The 21,388-nt window shown below is 40.5% G+C and overlaps 1 protein-coding gene across 1 annotated transcript; it reads right to left on the reverse strand.

Annotated features, from left to right (window-relative positions):
• Window positions 1-13,435: 13,435 nt before the first annotated feature.
• Window positions 13,436-20,849, reverse strand: LOC140847979 (uncharacterized). The gene is made up of 2 exons (XM_073229977.1): window positions 20,420-20,849; window positions 13,436-15,346 (listed from the first exon to the last, which is right to left on the reverse strand). Exon 2 carries the CDS (start codon window positions 15,283-15,285, stop codon window positions 13,510-13,512), a length of 1,776 nt encoding a protein of 591 aa, XP_073086078.1. The 5' UTR covers window positions 15,286-15,346; window positions 20,420-20,849; the 3' UTR covers window positions 13,436-13,509.
• Window positions 20,850-21,388: the final 539 nt, after the last annotated feature.

Genomic DNA, 21,388 nt, shown 5'->3' on the forward strand with positions numbered 1-21,388 from the left:
ACAAAAAGGCTCACAAACACATGGACGCTTAACAACATGCTCCTAAATAATCAATGGATCAATGAACAAATTAAATTAAAATAGAGATCAAGGAATATATGGAAACAAATGATAATAACAACACAAAGCCCCAACTTCTGTGGGATGCAGAGAAAGCAGTCTTAAGAGGAAAGTATATACCAATCCAGGAACACTTAAAGAAGGAAGAACAATTCCAAATGAGTAGTCTAACATCACAATTATTGAAACTGGAAAAAGAAGAACAAATGAGGCCTAAAGTCATCAGAAGGACAGACATAACAAAGATTAGAGAAGAAATAAACAAAATTGAGAACAATAAAACAACAGCAAAAATCAATAAAGCCAAGAGCTGGTTCTTTGAGAAAATAAACAAAATAGATAAGATTCTAGCCAAACTTATTAAGATAAAAAGAGAATCAACACACATCCACAGAATCAGAAATGAGAATGAAAAAATTACAACAGACTCCACAGAAATACAAAGAATTATTAAAGACTACTATGAAAACCTATATGCTAAGAAGCTGGAAAACCTAGAAGAAATTGACAACTTCCTAGAAAAATACAACCTTCCAAGACTGACAAGGAAGAAACACAAAAGTTAAACAAACCAATTAGGAGCAAAGAAATTGAAATAGTAATAAAAAAACTACCCAAGAACAAAACTCAAGGGCCAGATGGATTTACCTTGGAATTTTATCTGACATACAGAGTAGACATAATACCTATTCTCTTTAAAGTTTTCCAAAAAATAGAAGAGGATGGAATACTCCCAAACTCATTCTATGAAGCCAACATCACCCTAATACCAAAACAACTAAAAGACCCCACCAAAAAAGAAAACTACAGATGAATATCCCTGATGAATGTAGACGCAAAAATACTCAAAATATTAGCAAACCAAATTCAAAAATATATCAAAAGGATCATACACCACGACCAAGAGGGATTCATCCCAAGGATGCAAGGATGGTACAACATTCAAAAATCCATCAACATCATCCACCACATCAACAAAAAGAAGGACAAAAACCACATGATCATCTCCACAGATGCTGAAAAAGCATTTGACAAAATTCAACATCCATTCATGATAAAAACGCTCAGCAAAATGGGCATAGAGGGCAAGTACCTCAACTAATAAAGGCCATATATGATAAACCCACAGCCCACATCATACTGAACAGTGAAAAGGTGAAAGCTTTTATTCTGAAATCTGGAAAAAGACAGGGACTCTGCCCACTCTTCCCACTGGTATTTAACACAGTACTGGAGGTCCTTGCCATGACAATCAGAAAAAATAAAGAAATACAAGGAATCCAGATTGGTAAAGAAGAACTCAAACTGTCACCATTTGCAGATGACATGATACTGTACATAAAAAACCCTAAAGACTCCACCGCAAAACTACTAGAACTGATATTGGAATACAGCAAAGTTGCAGGATACAAAATTAACAAACAGAAATCTGTGGCTTTCCTATACACTAACAATGAACCTACAGAAAGAGAAAACAGGAAAACAACTCCATTCACAATTGCATCAAAAAGAATAAAATACCTAGGAATAAACCTAACCAAAGAAGTGAAAGACCTATACCCTGAAAACTACAAGACACTCTCCCATGCTCATCCCATGCTCTTGGCTAGGAAGAATTTATATCGTCAAAATGGGCATCCTGCCCAAAGCAATATACAGATTTGATGCAATCCCTATCAAATTACCAGCAACATTCTTCAAAGAACTGGAACAAATAGTTCAAAAATTCATATGGAAACACCAAAGACCCAGAATAGTCAAAGCAATCCTGAGAAAGAAGAATAAAGTGGGGGGGATCTCACTCTCAAACTTCAAGCTCTACTACAAAGCCATAGTTATCAAGACAATTTGGTACTGACACAAGAACAGAGCCACAGACCAGTGGAACAGATTAAAGACTCCAGACATTAACCCAAACATATATGGTCAATTAATATTTGATAAAGGATCCATGGACATCCAATGAGAAAATGACAGTCTCTTCAACAGATGGTGCTGTCAAAACTGGACAGCTACATGTAAGAGAATGAAACTGGACCATTGTCTAATCCCATACACAAAAGTAAATTCGAAATGGATCAAAGACCTTAATGTAAGTCATGAAACAATAAAACTCTTAGAAAGAAACATAGGCAAAAACCTCTTAGACATAAACATGAGTGACCTCTTCTTGAACTTATCTCCCTGGGCAAGGAAAACAACAGCAAAAATGAACAAGTGGGACTATATTAAGCTGAAAAGCTTCTGTACAGCAAAAGACACCATCAATAGAAGAAAAAGGTACCCTACAGTATGGGAGAATATATTTGTAAATGACAGTTCTGATAAAGGCTTGACATCCAGAATATATAAAGAGCTCACACACCTCAACAAACAAAAAACAAATAACCCAATTAAAAATTGGGCAGAGGAACTGAACTGACAGTTCTCCAAAAAAGAAATTCATATGGCCAAGAGACACATGAAAAGATGCTCCACATCACTAATTATCAAAGAAATGCAAACTAAAACCACAATGAGATATCACCTCACACCAGTAAGGATGGCTACCATCGAAAAGACAAACAACAACAAATGTTGGCAAGGTTGTGGAGAAAGGGGAACCCTCCTATACTGCTGGTGGGAATGTAATTAGTTCAACCATTGTGGAAAGCAGTATGGAGGTTCCTCAAAATGCTCAAAATAGACTTACCATTTGACCCAGGAATTCCACTCCTAGGAATTTACCCTAAGAATGCAGCACTCCAGTTTGAAAAAGACAGATGCACCCCTATATTTATTGCAGCACTATTTACAATAGCCAAGAATTGGAAGCAACCTAAGTGTCCATCAGTAGATGAATGGTTAAAGAAGAAGTGGTACATATACACAATGGAATATTATTCAGCCATAAGGAGAAAACAAATCCTACCATTTGCAACAACATGGATGGAGCTAAAGGGTATTATGCTCAGAGAAATAAGCCAAGCGGAGAAAGACAAATACCAAATGATTTCATTCATCTGTGGAGTATAAGAACAAAGAGAAACTGAAGGAACAAAATGGCAGCAGGATGACAGAACCCAAGAATGGACTAACAGGTACCAAAGGGAAAAGGACTGGGGAGGGTGGGTTTATAGGGAGGGATAAGGGGGGAAAAGAAAGGGGATATTATGATTTGCATGCATAATGTTGGGGGTCTGATAAAGGGGAGGGCTCTGCAACACAGAGAAGACTAGTAGTGATTCTACAACATTTTGCTATGCTGATGGACAGTGACTGTAAAGTGGTTTGTGGGGGGACCTGGTATAGGGGAGAGCCTAGTAAACATAATATTCTTCATGTAATTGTAGAGTAATGATAACAAAAAAAAAGGAGAAAGAAAAGGGGGATTACTCCTTGATAGGATAAAACTAACTGCAAATCAACGATTAATGCATGCTTTACATATCCTTAATTTTGATCTTTTAAAGGGTGTCAGATCATCAGCTATGGAAGTACATTTTTCTGATGATATTCCTTTCTCTTAAAAGAAAAAAAAAGTAGATCCTGTGTGGTGATTTCCAATACGTTCTTCACAATGGTATAAAGGTCATATCAAAGTGTGAGCATAGGGTTTGTTTGTGTTTATACAGAGCATCAAAGCCTAATTTGGCTACACAGAAAATGAATTAAGATACGATATGAAGAAGAACTTCCAACATCAATATCCTCTGGAAGAGTCAGTCCAGAAGATAACATCAAAAAACTTCAACAAAAATCCTGGCACTGCTGTAGTTGTAGCTGCATTCATCCCACTGGTTCCTGGACTTGTCATTGGAATGAAGAAGGAGATATCTAAGTTGGCCTGTGCATACAGTAAAACAGCAAATTTGACTGGATCTATGCTGTTGGAACTCAACCAAGAATTACAAGTGCAAGTTGTAGTGCTCCAAAATCGTGCGACTATAGACTATCTACTGTTAAAAGAGCATATGGAATGTGAACAGTTCCCAGGAATGTGCTGTTTTAATTTGTCTGATTTTTCTCAAACTATTCAAGTTCAGTTAGACAATATCCATCATATCATTGATAAGTTTTCACAAATGCCTAGGATACCTAACTGGTTTTCTTGGTTTCACTGGATATGGCTGGTAATTATAGGTCTGCTTTTGTTATGTATCTGTATTCCTATTCTGTTAATGTGTGTACACAATTTAATTAGTAGTTTGTTAAAACCTATACATGCTTATGTTACTCTACAAGAAGTTATGTCAAAGAAATAATCAATCTTCCCATGTTTTCTTCCATCTGCTACTTCTATAGCTTTTCTTCCTTCCTAATTACAATCCTTTAGTAGAATTCGTGCCTCATATAAAAAAATTACTGAGTATCATAATTCCTCCTTGTGGTAAAGATACCTCAAGACAAGTGCTGGGCATAGAAGCCACAGGGCATAAATCTGCAAAGAAGTAAAAAGCTAACCTTTTCAAGGAATATTGCTCCTCTCTCATTTACCAACTATACATTTCCCTGTATGGCCCTGGAAGATGACTGGTTAGCCAGAGATGGGTAAGATTCCTCAAGGGAGGAACAACCTAAGACAGGCACAGTCGCAGGGGGGCCATCAGGAGAGAAATTGAGGATCAACAGAGAGGGGAGGCTTAGAACCTCAACCCCCCTTTTTTGAGAGAAATCTTCTGCATCCGTGGATGTTTTGTTGCCCTTGTCTAGCTTGGATTAACACACAGTCTACAGGCACACACCTGATCATCTACATTTGCTCTCTTACAGCACTAAACTATGTTTTCTACCTTTATCTTGCATCTACCTACCACTTCAGCATTTTATTAAAAATAATAATAATAATAATAAGGGAGAAATGTGGAATTCACATATAAATCAAGTATAAAAATCAAATGAATATTCATATCTGACTTGATTGTTTATATTTCATGATGCGTGATCAAAACCGAAAGTTTCTGTGATATGACTGCCCTTGCACTGTTCACCATGTAAGAACTTACTCACTATGTAAGACCTTGTTCACCGTGTAAGAACTTGTTCGTTATGCTTCAGAAGATTGGAGACTGTTGAGAAATAGGCTTAGGGTTGATTAATGACTGTGCTTTGAGTCCCCTCTACAGAATTTTATTGTTGTTAACAACCATTTGATCAATCAATATGAGAGATGCCCTCTCAAAAAGAGAGAGAGAGAGAGAGAGAGAGAGAGAGAGAGAGAGAGATAGCAAAGAAATAAAAAAGAGAGACAGAGGGGATTATACAACAGAAGAGTAGGTTATGTGACCTGTAGACAGAATTATAGTGATGTATCCATGAAAAGCAATGTTGGCAGCCTATGGAAGCTGGAAGAGGCAAGGAACTAATTCTCCCAAGAGTCTCTGAAGTATGGCCCTGGTGATACCTTGATTTCAATTCATTGAAACTGATTTTGGACTTCTGGCCCTGCATAACTCTGGAAAAATAAAGCTCTCTTGTATTAAGTCACTAAATTTGTGGTAATTATTACAGCTGTCACAGAAAACTACCTTCAATAAAACTATCTTTAAATAAATATTTTGAATATAGTAGAAGGAGACATATGATAAGCTTTTGGCATATAGTGTGCACAATAAGATTATTTAAAGTATAATGGGTGATACAGGCAAACAGTCCATCATTAATGGCTAAGTACTACCCCAGCTAAAAGTAAGCAGGTGTTCTTAAAGGTATATTTAGGAATCATCCCCAACTCTGATTTCAGGAGAGAAGAGAGAGAAAGAGTCTCTTTCCTTGATTACATCCTTACCAATTTCATATGTTCCGTAAGTTTATGTGTTACTGTTTAGTAATAAAATCTCTTCTTGAATTGTAATTCCCAGTCTGGTACACAAGACAATTTTAAACGTTCATCACAATCTGATTACAATCTTCTTGATAATTTATGTATGTCTACTAGTCTTATATTGTAATTTTTCAAACTTTGTGGTGTATTTTCAATATATATGTGCATACATATATGTATACATATATGCAATAAACATTTTAAGTTTTATTTTAATAATTTTGTCAAATAATTCACAGCTTAGAATGAGTAAACCATTGGACTCTTCTAAAGAAATATAAAATTAAAGAACAGTCTGACAATTGTATAAAATATTATTTACTTAAGATTCCCTCTTTAGACTCTATTTTCTAAAGTAAAATATGCAATGGAAATAGTACTTCAGGAAAAATAAAACTATATCCACCTTCTAGATATGAATAATATTTATAAAGAGTTACATGCAATAATGTTTTATTTTTAGATGTAAGGCACTGTTGCTATGAATAGAAAAAGGTAAGCTCTATATATTTTATGTTCATCATTTTATAATAAATAATCTAAATCTCATGTACTGTTAGCTAATTAATGTCAGTTCATCTTTATTTTCCAAGGAAATTTTTGTTGATTGGAGAGTATATTTGAAGTTGGTTTTTCAGAATTATACCAGAGAGTACTTGCTCTATAGAAACAAGATAAAATTGATCAATACAATAAGTACATGCATGGTTTTAAATACTTTATTATTATAATATCAAATGGAACACAGATATTGTATAATCCTAATTCTAAGCACCTAAAACCAAAATTTGAAATCGCTTTTTAATTGTATTTGGATAAATTTAACTTTCATAGACAATTTGAATTTAAACATTGTTGGGGGGAGGGATTAGTGAATCAAAAAATTAATGTGATGATGACTATACCTTGAAAATCATAAAAATAACCTTTCTATGTTCTCATATACAGTACTGGGTATACCAGTTTAGCAGTTATAATGAAAAAAATAATAACTGACAATTTTTCTCTCATTTTTAATCTAGTACCTAGCCTGGGTAACAAGCTGTGATTTGAAAGTGGTGCACACATTGTTATGCATAATAAATATATATTTTAAATTGCATATTAATTTTCAAATGTATATCAAGATATTCTTCTGGATGCATTATGTTATATCACATTATATTATATTGTATTAATCCTTGCATGTGGAATTGGTTTTCCCTCAGTTCTGGTTGGTTCGAGGCATAGGGCTATAATGTTGAAGGGCTAGGGTACTGCTGTCTGCCTATGCTTCAGTGGGTTGGAGATGGTGATGGTGATGGTGACTGAGCAGGGGCAGAGTTGGCAGGAGGTGTTTGAAAGTAGCCCTAAGGCCCAGTGGAGGGGGAGTGGGAAAGAAGAGAGAGATGTCTGGCTCACAGAAGGCAAAGGCATAGAACATCTGTTATTCCAAGGGGTCTTCATATATGTACTAACCAGGCCTGATCTGCTTACTTTCTGAGATCAGACAAGATTGGACATACTCAGGATAATATAGCCATAAATAGTTATGTAATATGCACACATATACAATTATATATATATATATATATGCACATATGTACATACACAATATGTGTATATATACATATCCACATGGAATAGCTTATCATTTTCTCAGTTTGTACATACTAAGTATATTGCTACAATCAATGGAATATCTAAGATTTTGTTGTTGTTGTGTAGTTTGGAAAGTTTTGGAGCCTATTAATTTGCTATATCTTGATACCCAACTCCTTATATTTCCCAATATACACCTAGAATTATAGATGACATTGAAATGTAGATACACCATTAAGATATCAAAATTTTTATCACTTACAGAATGAGGCATTTGAAGAAAAATTGGGCATGTCTCCCAAACTGATCTGAAAATGACATGAAAGAGCAAGGAAATGAGACTAACTTGGGTTTTTGTATTGTTTTAGGTTAGGACTAGCTTGAAAGTTCCCAGACACAGGCAAGAGTTTTTTAGTTTGAATCCTCTGCGGACATCAAAGGAGGAACACCCAGTCTTGCTCAGATGCAGTAGAGAGGAGAAAGAGGCAGGAGTGAGGCTTAAAAGCTGACTCTAGTGAATCAGGGAAAAATGGAATCTGACCTATTACAATGACAAATGCAAGGAACTAGAAATATATCAGTGTCACTCTTCCCAAAGCTTCCTTAGCCTTCTGACAGTGTTATATGTATATTTTTTAGAGAAATGGAAGATTTCTGATTTTTAAACTGTACCATAGACAACCAGAGGAGGAAAGATGAACTGGCTGGAGAAAGATGCTGTAGTGAAGAAAGTGGAAGTATTGTGGTTTCCTTCGAAAAGAAAATACCATTTACAGAAATGAATTCAAGCTGAGAATCATGTTAAGGGAAATAATACTTTTAAAAGAAAAGCTATTATTTGTTTAAATTGCTTGAGGCATGGACCTCTGTAAGAATAATATTTAATAAATAGTTTTCTTGGGTCTTAAAATTTGATATCATAGAATACCAGTAACCATTGTGACACATTTAAATATTACATTTAAATATATGGGGGCAAGTCATATACATATATATATATATGTATATGTATGTATATATATATATATATATATATACATACATATAATTTCTGAAGTGTTTTATTTTATTAAATATTACATAATTGGGATACTGATAAATATATGCCAGGATTAATAAGCAGCTTGCTCATTTCTTTATTAGCTAAAAGTTAATGGCACAATCTTGCCAAATTGTGAAAGGAAAAAAAGACAGAAACAATATTAAATCATGTTCCAACTCTAATGATAAATATACATATGGAAATTCTATGAAAAGATAATGTTTCAATAAAACAATTTTAATTCTCACTTAAGGTAAAAGACCTGAACCATTTGGGGATTCCAGTTTTTTTTTCTAGCTTTATTGAGATATAAATGACATGTAACACTGTTTACACTCAAGGTAGTGAACACATGGAGTTACTTTATATATGTATACCTTGCAAATGATTATCACAGTAAAACTAGTTAACACATCCATCACCTCATGTGGTTACAGTTAGTTACTATTGTGTGTGTGTATGTGTACTAAAAACTCTACTCTCTTAGTAACTCTCAAGTATACAATACAGTACTGTTGACTATAGTCACCATGATGTATATTACATCCATAGAACTTATTCATAGCTTTAATTTTGTACCCTTTGACCAGCTTAATCCACTTCTCCTTCCCCAAAACTTCCACCTCTGAAAACCACCAATCTGTTCTCTGTTTCTGTGAGTGTGTTTTCTTAATTTCTACATAGAAGTGATAAAGGACACATAAGGCTCAATAATAAACAAAACAAAAAGAAATAATTTGATTAGAAAAGCAGAAAAGGACCTGAATAGACATTTTTCTAAAGCAGATATTCAAATGGCTAACAAGTACATGGAAAGGTGCTTAATATCACGTCATTAGGAAAATGCAAATTAAAACCACAATGAGATATCACTCACATGCATAAGAATGGCTATCATCAAGAAGAGATGATATGCACTGAAAAAGATATGGAGAAAAGGGAAACTTGTGCACTGCTGTTGGAAATATAAGCTGGTATAGTCACTGTGGAAAACAGTATGCAGGTTTTTCCCCAAACTGAAATAGAAGTACCATATGATACAGCAATCTTCTTTCTGGGTATATATCCAAAGGAATTGAAAAAAAGGATATTGAAAAGACATCTGAACCCCCTATGTTTATTGCAGCATTATTGATAATAGCCAATATATGGGAACATATGTGTACATTGCCAAGTGAATGGATAAAGACATCACACACACACACACACACACACACACACACACACACACACACAGGAATAGTATTCAGCCATGAGAAGGAAATCCTGCCATTTGTGACAAAATGGATGGACCTTGAGGGCATTTTGCTAAGAGAAATACATTCAAATTTAATTATTAGATTCAAATATAATGGGTTTTGACCAGTTTTTATGTTAAATTATTGCTACTTTGTGCATGCTCCCTGATAGAGCTACTTATTTCTCTTGGGTGATTTTTCCTCATTCCCAAAACTAATCAGACTATGAATTCTTTTCTTCTTTATGAGTGGTTAAAAGCTTTCAGACCATGTTTTATATTCCTATATTTATGCAGATTGGTTTAATTCCATTTTCCTCTTCTGCAAACCATGAAACATGTTTTCTAAATGCATGTTGTCATTAAAATCTCAGCATCCATCCTTGATAAAACATTTGTGGTCAGTTGCCCATGTGCTATGAAGGTATTAGTTTCTTCTCATTTCTAAAATTGAGACTTTCTCCATCTCTAAATATAGGTTATATTTCTGGATTTTGTTCTCTGTCCTGCATTTTAAAGTTTTCCATAAAATACCATTTTTTTTCTTCCATAACTTATTTAACCTGACTGATCATTTGAAAATAAAAATAAGGAGGAGGAGATTGTATTAACTCCAATGTTACTGACTATGAGAACAGATGTATGATTTTTAGGATCATTCATATTTTTCTTCTTCTAAGTAAGTTCTATTTCTTTTTTTCAGGACACACTCTAACTTGTTTTCTATTCTCCCAGGACATATGCCACTTCTCTTATTGATATTATTTGTTGCACATCCATACTAATTACAAGTTAAATGAAGACAAAGTTTTTATGTTTTGTTCACCACTGTATACACAGAGCCCACCACAATGCCTATCACTGAAGGAGCATTTTGTAAGTTGAAGAGCATGATCAACAGCTTATCCCTAGCCCTGCATATTGCTTCAATTAATATATAGGAGTATACTGAATATGGGAAAAATGAGAGACCTTTAAGGTTTCTATAACCTAAGCCAAATGCCTCAACCATTTGTCAAGATTATTTATTTAGTAATTTGTCATTGACATACAATCCACATTATTCAGTAATCTGTAATTAATGAATGACCTCTGATATATTTATGCTGCAGTAAAGAATAAGTGATACTCACATAACTTTAGAGTATCCCTTCATGCAGTAACTGAGTGATTTGAAGAAGGAAGGACTCCTGATAACTTTTCTGTTAACTCAGCTCCATTTCTGTGGCCATACAAACCTCATGTGGAGCAACTGAGACATTCAGAATGCTCATTTGGGAGCCATTAATCTCCACGATTTTAGTGCAGTGTATAAATGCTGCCTGTTTCCAGTCCTTTCCCAGACTAGGTAGTCATGATATAGGATGAAATCCACTTTATCACATGAATTTGATTTTCTAACAGAAACCAAGACCATTGTGACATTGTGAGGCATAAAGTAAGTGTTGTGTACACAATTTTGAATGTATGAATAAAGCATAGAAGAATATGTCCGTGGTTGCAAAAGTAAGCTTAGCAGATGATACTAACTGACTGAACATATACAATTTCTTTTCTTTTTTAATTTTTTTTGTACTTTATCTAATGTGCACCAATCTTGATTAGGCTTCCTCCTAAAACTGGATACAATTAGGAAATATAGTTGGTGGAACTAATCCTGAGAGAGCAACAGGAAAGAGGATGGCATCAGACTGCCCACAGCTGGAGAAAAGAACAGACCTCACCGAACAGGGTAACGTACCAGAGCTGTGGCTCCACAGGACCCCAGCCCTTTCCCCACCCTCAACTCACTGGTGGGAGGAAGAGAAATGTAGCAGGGAGGGAATGGAAGGCTTGGGACTGCTGAATACCTAGATACAGAGATCTGCTCTGGGAGCACAAACCTATATTTAATGGTACTTTCATGAGATTCACATGACTATCAGGTTGGAAAATTAATACAGGCAGAATTCCTGGGGAGACTGGGATTCCGGCAGATTGTGGAAAGCAGGGATCCATATCTGGCTGCTCTGGGACAAAAAATTATACCTGTGTGCCCAGCCCACTGGCTCAGGCAGTGGAGACAGGCACAGCAGCAGGGAGGCGTGGAACAGCTTTTTCTTCCCCCCAGGAACCAGTACCACTCTCCTGCGATGCTTGACATTGCTTCAGAGGCTGAGCAGCTCCAGAGACTACAGTTTCTGGACACTAGAGGGCCCCATATACAAACATGAAATGCCAAATGAACCTTGTCTGAGTAAAATTATTAATAAAACTCACAAGAAAGATTTAAATGATATGGACCTTGTGACTCTTCCTGAAAGGGAGTTCAAAATAAAAATCATCAACATTCTAATGTAGGTATGGAAAGACATCCAAGAACTCAGGAATGAATTCAGGTAGGAGATCCAATCATTGAAGAGCATGATGGAGCGTATTAAAAGCAGGTTGGATATGGTGGAGGAGACAATAAATGAAATAGAAACTAGAGAAGAGGAATACAAAGAATCTGAGGCACAGAGAGAAAAAAGGATCTCTAAGAATAAAATAATATTGAGAGAAATGTGTGACCAATCCAAGCAGAACAATATTTGCATTATAGGGCTAACAGAAGAAGAAGAGAGAGAGAAAAGAATAGAAAGTGTCTTGAGGAGGTAGTTGCTGAAAACATCCCCAATCTGGGGAAGGATATAGTCTCTCAGGCCATGGAAAGCCACAGATCTCCCAACACAAGGGACCCAAGGAAGACAACACAAAGACACATAGTAATTAAAATGGGAAAGATCACGGAAAAGGATAGACTGCTAAAAGAAGCCAGAGACAGAAATAAGATCACATACAAAGGAAAGCCCATCAGGCTAACATTAGACATCTCCGCAGAAACCTTACAGGCCAGAAGGGAGTGGCATGATTATTTAATGCCATGAAGCAGAAGGGCATGGAACCAAGATTACTTAATCTGGCAAGATTATCATTTAAATTTGAAGGAGGGATTAAACAATTTACAGATAAGCAAGAGCTGAGAGAATTTACCTCCCACAAACCATCTCTACAGTCTATTTTGGAGGGACTGCTATAGATGGAAGTGTTTCTAAGGTTGAATAGCTGTCACCAGAGGTAAGAAAACTGTCGCGTGCCCTGTCCTCGCCGGCAAGAACAGCATGCAATAACAGCAGGATTCTTCTGCAGAAAGCTTTATTCTTCAGCTCTTTGTGAAACAAATGAGTTGGGCAGGACCCAGAGGGGAAGGAGAGGCTTGCTTATATAGTTCTCATGGTCTGACCTGGTTGGTGCGGCTCCATATGCCTTATTAGCATAACCATTTGGTGGGTCTCATTGGTCCTTATGCCAAGGTGCAATTAGCATGTAGTTTAGTGGTGTGGGATGATTTGTCATTAGGAAGTTCGGGGCCTTCTGGCTGCCCTGCATTGGGCGCTATTTTCTGAGCGCGGCTGCCAACATCTCCCCCTTTTTTGTCTAACAGAAGCTCAAGGCGGAACTTGCCAGCAGAGGCGGAGACAGAGGCCTGACCTCCACCATACTTCCTGATGCCCCCTTTTTGGAGAGGGGTTCTGGGCATCTACCCCTATGCAGTCAGGCATGCCTCTCAGAGGGGTCCAAGACCTCTTGCAGTGCTTTGCCTCGCATCCTCTGGCTGGCGTTGGGACCGCTAGGTACAAAGGGTTTGGACCTTTTTTCTCAACCCTCTTGCACCATGAGCTTCTTAAAGAAAGCTGTGATTAAGCATTGAGGTACTCGGGCCTGGTGCAGTGCCACATGGGCTCAGGGTGCAAGAGCTACCTCAAGCTAAAGCTGAGCTTCCTTCTTAAGCATGTTGAGCCACACTTGGGGAGAGGCGCCAACGTCTATTGCCATTAGGGCTTGAGCAAGGATCACCTTGTCCTGCTTATGTTGGTTGCGGAGTCTGCATAACAACCAGAGTAAGAGCATGAGACCTCCAAGCAGGAACACGCCCATCCCAGCCATGCCCGCCCACTCCTTGATGTGGGAGAGAGCTCTGAGGAACCAGGAAGAGAGTCCTTCCGCTACGGAGATATCTAGACGGGTGGAGTTGATGTGGATAATTTCTCGCCGCAGCTCTTCTAGTGTCCCATCGAAGTCTTGGGACCAGTTTCCTGAAAGATACTGGGACAGGTCTCGTGACAGATTAGCTGCCCGTGTAAAATTTTCATATTGAATGCTAGTGATGCAGAGGGCAAGATATTTCCGCTCACATCCCAATTGGGCCATTTGCCAGAGCACCTCTATTTGTTCCTCCACGAGATCTATGCGTTGATTGAGGATCATTATTCCTCCTTTCAGTTTGCCATCAAGTGTGGACTGTTGGTCCATGGCAGAAGCTACTGAGGCTGCAAGGTTATTGAGCTCTGTAGCCGATTTGATGGAGGTGTCTAAAGCTATACCAGCGGCGGTGGCTGCGACCGCGGTCGCGGAGATCAGGAGCACTATGGCGGCTGTAACGCCGAAATCACACCTTTCTCGAAACAGAGTCATGGTGTTAGGGGCGTCTACGGGAACAGGGACCCAACGGGGGATGCGGACTACCAAAGCATTGGTAAAGTTACGCGCATCCCAACACTGAGACAGAAAGCAGGTTTCATTGGAGCAGGAGTCAAAGCTACTATTGGATAAGATAAACAGAAATGGGGGGTATACGCATACTGGAGAAGGTGGAAAAAGGGAATTAGGTGACTCTGGACCTGATTTTGCTGAACACGTGTAGTTCTCGTTGTTATGGGTCATGATCATGTTCCAGTGTGCGTGCATGTGGTTATTCTCGCACCAAAAGGTGATATTTTTTACACCGATTCCCCCACCCTGGAGGGCGGAAAAGGGGGAGAGGTCGGTACACGAGCCATTGACTCCACACAGCATCCATTTATGGAAGGGGTTCATGCTCAGCTGCTGACGAAACTCGCCTTCGAGCACCTTTACTGGCCACCAAGCCTCATTGGCTGGCCGTCCCTCCATATCTGGGGAGATGGTAAACTCCTGCCTCTCAGTTGCCCACGTTACTACAGTTGACTGACAGTCAGTCCAGGGCCACAGCTCTCCCTCATAGTCGCCCACACAATGGGAGGCATATTTGGGTTGACGAGGCCTGTCGGTGGAATTGTTCCTGGGAGAGTGTACAAATGTGCCATTGATCCAGAGAACCATCTGGTGGATAGTCATGTTCTTATAGGGCGGGCTCCCTTCCTTATTAGGCCCTTCAAATTTAGCTGACATAAAGGGGAGGCTACTGGCCTCTAGAATTATGTCACTGAACCATCCGTATTTCCTCCGTTTCAGGGAGATACAGCCAGCTAGATTCTGAGTGGTGAAGCATAATGACCCATTAGTTACGAAGGATCGGTTTTCTCCCAGGGGAGCTACTAGGGTGTCTTTAACTAAGTAGGGCAAGTTCATACTAGCATTGGTAGTGAAAAAGCGTGGGAAAACGGCTGCATTGAAACGGACAGGCATAGGCTTAGGAAAGGCAGACAGGATTCCCCATCTCAATACTCCCTGAGTCGGGGTCTCCAGTGTCAGGAGCAGGGTCAGGAGGTATAGCGAAGTCATCTCCTTTGTTTAGGACTTTCCTCGTTAGGCGCTCCGGGATCCAGAAGGGATTTTCTTCACCCTGGGGGAAAACACACACAGCTCCCCTGGATCTGATTATGATTGGATCCGGGCCCTTCCATTGGTTAGATAACACGTCCTTCCATTTTACTAGTTCTTGTGGGTCTTTTGGCCACTGATTATGGCGATCCGCTGCTGTATGGCCTTGAGCATCCAGATTTAAAAAATTTATAGTGAAAAGTGCTAGGGCTATGGCAGTTTTTGGTGTGGGGGGTATATCTTCAATTCCCCCTTTTTGTTTAAGTAAATAGGATTTGAGCGTGCGGTTCGCGCGTTCCACAATCCCTTGACCCTGTGGGTTGTAGGGAAGGCCAGTGATATGTTTTATCCCCATGTGATGACAAAATTGAGCAAATTTTGTAGAGGTATAGGCTGGGCCATTGTCTGTTTTCAGAATCTGTGGTAACCCCCATGCGCTCCAAGCCTCAAGGCAGTGCTGGATGACATGGGAAGCTTTCTCTCCTGACAATGGGGAGGCAAAGATGACTCCTGAACAAGTATCCACGGATACATGTACATATTTCAGTTTCCCAAAAGACGAAATATGCGTCACATCCATTTGCCAAACTTGTAAAGGCCTAATACCTCTGGGGTTGATCCCAACATGAGGTGTGGGAAGGAAGCTGCAGCAATGTTGGCAGCTAAGGACAATGTTCCTAGCTTCGGCCCTGGTTATGCTAAACCGCTTGCGCAGTGTTTCGGCAGTGACATGAAATTGTGTATGGAATTTTGAAGCTGTGGTGATAGGGTCTAGCAGGGGAAAAGCTATATTTCTGGTTGCGAGGTCTGCCAGGTGGTTGCCTTGGGTCATAGGCCCGGGAAGGCCTGAATGTGCTCTGATATGAGTTATATACAAAGGAGATTGCCTATGAAGTAGTGCTGATTGTATCTGTTTGAACAAAGTGGCTACTGGGCTGGACGCTTTGATTAGCCCGGCCACTTCTAGAGATTTGATTGCATTAACTATATAACAGGAGTCAGACACAATATTTAAAGGTTCAGGAAAGATTTGTAAGACCTCTAAGACTATGGGACATTCCACTATTTGTGGAGTGTCAGGCGTGTAGCCTTTTGTCACAACTTTGCCATCATGGACATAGGCACCTGTGCCTGTCTTTAGACCCGTCCGTGTAAACTGTTTTTCCATGAGGCAGCGGGGTTAGGCTAGTGACCCGAGGGAATACTAGGAGATGATTTTTGGCGAAGTTGATGAGGGGGTGTTTAGGGAAATGATTATCAAAGGTTCCTGAGAAACTGTAAGCAAGTATGGCCCAATCATCGTTCATAGCACATAATACTTGTATCTGTTCTACGCTGTAAGGGGTTATAATTTTAGCTGGAGCCTCTCCGAAATGTGTCATGGAGGTTTTTACTCCTCTCAAAGCAAGTTTGGCCACGGCTGCCGGATAGTACTCTATTGTCCTAGCCTGAGAGGCTTGGGGATGAATCCAGATCAGTGGGCCGTGCTGCCATAAGACTGCTGTTGGCAGCTCTGGGGTGGGAAGGACACACAACGCAAAGGGTTCATTCAATTGAACCCTATTTAGCTGTGCTGTCATCAAAGCCTGTTCCACTTTGCGAATGGCTTGTATTGCCTCAGGTGTAAGGGAGCGCGGTGACGTTAGTTGTGGATCTCCTTCTAGGGTTTTAAATAGTGGTGTCAACTCAGTGGTGGGTATCTTTAAGTATGGGCGCAACCAATTAATATCCCCTAGGAGTTTTTGGAAGTCATTCAAATTTTGCAATTGATTATGTCTTATCTCAAGCTTTTGGGGGCAAATTACATCTGTGTAAATGGTTGCTCCTAGGAATTTGCTAACACTAGATTTTTGGACCTTCTCGCTTGCTATATTCAGTCTCCAATTTTCTAGGGATCTAGTGAGATCTATATATGCTTCTTCTATTTCCGCTGGTTGTGGGGAGCAAAGAAGGATGTCATCCATGTAATGGATGATCTTTAGCGTGGGATAGGTCTTACGAATTGGGTCTAGCGCCCGCTGAACGTACAGTTGACATATGGTGGGGCTATTTGCCATTCCTTGAGGGAGGACCTTCCACTGAAATCTGGCATCGGGTTGTTCATGGTTAATAGCTGGCAAAGTAAAAGCAAATCTTTCCCTGTCCTTGGAGCTTAGAGGTATAGAAAAGAAACAATCTTTAATATCTATTATGAGCACTTTCCATTCTTTGGGTAAGGCAGAGAGGAGTGGCAGTCCCCGTTGTACGGGTCCAAGCATTCTCATTTGAGCATTTACTGCTCTCAGATCATGAAGCAACCTCCATGATCCTGACTTTTTCCTGATTACAAATATGGGTGTGTTCCATGGGGACACAGAGGGTTCTAGGTGTCCCACTTGGAGCTGCTCTTGCACTAAGCAATGAGCTGCTTCTAATTTTTCAGAGGATAGGGGCCACTGAGGAACCCATACGGCCTCCTCTGTGAGCCAAGGTATGGGCATGGCATCTTCAATGGCCCCTATGAAAAACCCAGGCCATGACGGTCATTCTTTACTTTGGGCAGGATGGGCTCTATGTGTCCCTGTTGGTGTTTCCCCAGCCCCTTGCCAGGGATGTATCCCATGTCCATCATCATGCCTTGGGCGGGGGTGCAGTATTCATTAATGAGTTTGAGGCCTAAGTCTCTCATGACATCCCTCCCCCATAAATTGACCGGTAGAGGGAGTACATAAGGGGTGACTGTACCCTCTTGTCCTTCAGGGGCTCGCCATTTCAATGGTTTGGCACTAATTGAAGGGCTTGACTCATATCCTAAACCTTGTAATGAATGTGAGGATTGGGTCACAGGCCACTTGGAGGGCCACCAGGTTGCAGAGATAATACTTTTATCTGCTCCAGTGTCTAGGATTCCCTCAAAGCTCTTTCCCTCTATTTGAAGAGTTAATTTTGGTCTGTCTGCTAAATCTAATACTATGAAGGCTGAATCCCAGTCAGAGGAGCCGAAGCCCCTTTCTCCCCTCTCCGTGTTGGTAGCAGGATAATTGGCATGGAGACTAGGTAAAACTAAGAGCTGGGCTATGCGGTCTCCCGGAGATATAGGGTAGATTCCTCTAGGGGCCGAACACAGGATTTTTACCTGTCCTTCATAATCTTGATCTATGACTCCGGGATGAACTACCAGGCCTTTCAATGCAGCAGAAGAGCGCCCTAGGAGTAACCCAATGGTATTTGGTGGTAGGGGGCCTTTAAAGTCTGAAGGGATAGGCTGAACTCCCATCTGTGGAGTCAACACTATTCTGGTGGTGGCACGGATGTCCAATCCCGCGGAACCTGAAGTGGCTCTCCTTGGGGGGCCTGGTTGTTCCCGAATGACACTTGCGTGCTGGTTGCCCCATATATTTGCGGGCCCTGGTGACAGGGGCCCCTCTGGGTGTTTTTTGGCAGTTCTAAGGGTTTCCCTTCTATATTTTTAATAGACCGGCACTCATTGGCCCAATGCCTGCCTTTCTTACACTTAGGGCACAACCCAGGGGTCTTTTGGGTTGTTTGTTCTGAAGCTGGGCTCCTATACTCTCTCTTTATATGTCCTAATTTCCCGCATTGAAAGCATTTGATACTTCTGTTAGTGATCCTGGCTTGTTTGTGGCTCTGTAATATGGCCGCGGCTAGGCCCGCATTGGTGAGTGGCCCTCCTATTTCTCTACAGGCTTTCAACCAGGCATGTATCCCTTTTTGTTTCCAGGGTGTTATTGCCTGTCTGCATTCCTTGGTACATTGTTCAAATACTAATTGCTCCACTAGGGGCATTGCTTGTTCCTGATCTCCAAATATTCTGCCTGCGGCCTCCATCATATGAGCGACAAAGTCAGAAAATGGCTCACTCAGCCCCTGAATAATTTTTGTCAAATTGCCTGATACTTCTCCTTTGTTGGTGAGGGCTTTCCATGCCTTGGCAGCGCATGTGTTTATTTGTGCGTATACCTGTAAGGGGAAGGCGGTCTGGTTGGCTACCCACTGTCCTTGGCCCGTCAGCATATCATATGACCACGCAGGCTGTCCTTCGGCCACGTTTGCGTGTGCCTGGGTCATGCTGATATCATGCCACAATGCCTTCCATTCTATGTATTGCCCCATACTAGAAAGGCATGCCTTAGTTACATATTGCCAGTCTGCGGGTGTCATGGCTGTCTCTGTTAATCTCTCAACTTGTGCTATGGTATAGTTAGCACTGACTCCATAAGCCCGAACGGATTCTGCTAACTCCTTAACTTGTTTATGGCTCAGGGGCTGGTGAGAGCGTACGCCATTATCCTCAAATACAGGAAACATTTGTCTAATTGCCTGAAGAGTATCTGGGTGGCAAAAGGAGAGTGCGCCACTCACGTAAGGTGGCGGGGCAACGGGCGTCGGGGGACACCCTGCTTTCATTTTTTCCTTGGTCCGCTTTTCAACTTTGCTGGTTCCCTTACTTCTGCACTCTGCGGTTTTATTTTCTTCCCCTTCCTCTGCGGACGTTAATTCCTCCTCAGATTCCCTATTGGAGAGTTGGAGGTCCCTCAACTCTTTCCAGGGGTATTTACTATTTTCTCTGAGGCGATCGTCACTCGCTTCTTGGGGCTCTTTCGCTTTTGCCCTAGGCGGGCTTTCTCCCTCACTCTGAGGTTTCTTTACCTTCGTTTTTGTGGCCTTTTTTCGGCCGCGCGCGCTCTCTGTTTCCCGTTCCGTTTCTGACATGCTCTCTTGGATATCTGTCAATGCTCTCTGACCTTCTTTTATTACCTTTTCACATCTCTCATCTTGCAGACAAGCTCTAATCAGTTTCCAGAGGGGCCTGGTGCCTCCCCTCAGGCTACCCTCCTCCTCCTCTCTATCAAGATCTTTCCCCAGTTTGTCCCAGCTCGGGATTGAGAGGGACCCTGAACAAATGAACCAGGGGGCCACACGGTCTATCTCCTTCACAAAAGATCCTAAGACTTTGCTGGAGACCTTCAAGTTTTGCTCTTTGAGAGCTGTCTGCAGCGCCGTGACTAATGACGGTGCATTCCCCATGGTGCCTCCTTATTTACAGAGAACCATCAACCATCATCCTAAAAAGCAGGGGCCTCTTGGAACTTACCCCTCCGGGCTTTCTTCTGACCTGCAGTTCTGAATCCTCTCCAGATGTCTGAAGGGTCCTCCCTGTGCCGGTGATGTTCTGGTTCCCGGGATTTGGCACCACTTGTCGCGTGCCCTGTCCTCGCCGGCAAGAACAGCACGCAACAACAGCAGGATTCTTCTGCAGAAAGCTTTATTCTTCAGCTCTTTGTGAAACAAATGAGTTGGGCAGGACCCAGAGGGGAAGGAGAGGCTTGCTTATATAGTTCTCATGCTCTGACCTGGTTGGTGCGGCTCCATATGCCTTATTAGCATAACCATTTGGTGGGTCTCATTGGTCCTTATGCCAAGGCGCAATTAGCATGTAGTTTAGTGGTGTGGGATGATTTGTCATTAGGAAGTTCGGGGCCTTCCGGCTGCCCTGCATTGGGCGCTATTTTCTGAGCGCGGCTGCCAACAAAAACCACAGTAAAGAAAGTAGAACAGCTAATTATGAAGCAAATGCAAAATTAAATTAACTATCCACAGTCAATCAAGGGAAAGACAAAAAGTACAGAATTTGATACCTAATATATAAAGAATGAAGGAGGAAGAAAAAGGGGGAGAAATAGAAAAGAACCTTTACATTGCGTTTGTAACAGCATACTAAGTGAGTTAAGTTAGACTCTTAGATAGTAAGGAAAGTAACCTGGAACCTTTGGTAACCATGAATCTAAAGCCTGAAATGGTGATAAGTACATACCTATCGATAATAATCCTAAATGTAAATGGACTGAATGCACCAATCAAAAGACATAGAGTCACTGAATAGATAAGAAAACAAGACCCATCTATATGCTGTTTACAAAAGACTCACCTCAAACCCAAAGTCACGCGCAGACTAAAAGTCAAGGAATAGAAAAAGATATTTCATGCAAACAATAGGGAGAAAAAAGCAGGTATTCCAGTACTAGTATCAGAAAAAATAGACTTCAAAACAAAGAATGTAACA

The sequence above is a fragment of the Manis javanica genome, chromosome 2, assembly GCF_040802235.1.
Source record: "Manis javanica isolate MJ-LG chromosome 2, MJ_LKY, whole genome shotgun sequence".
NCBI lineage: Eukaryota > Metazoa > Chordata > Mammalia > Pholidota > Manidae > Manis > Manis javanica.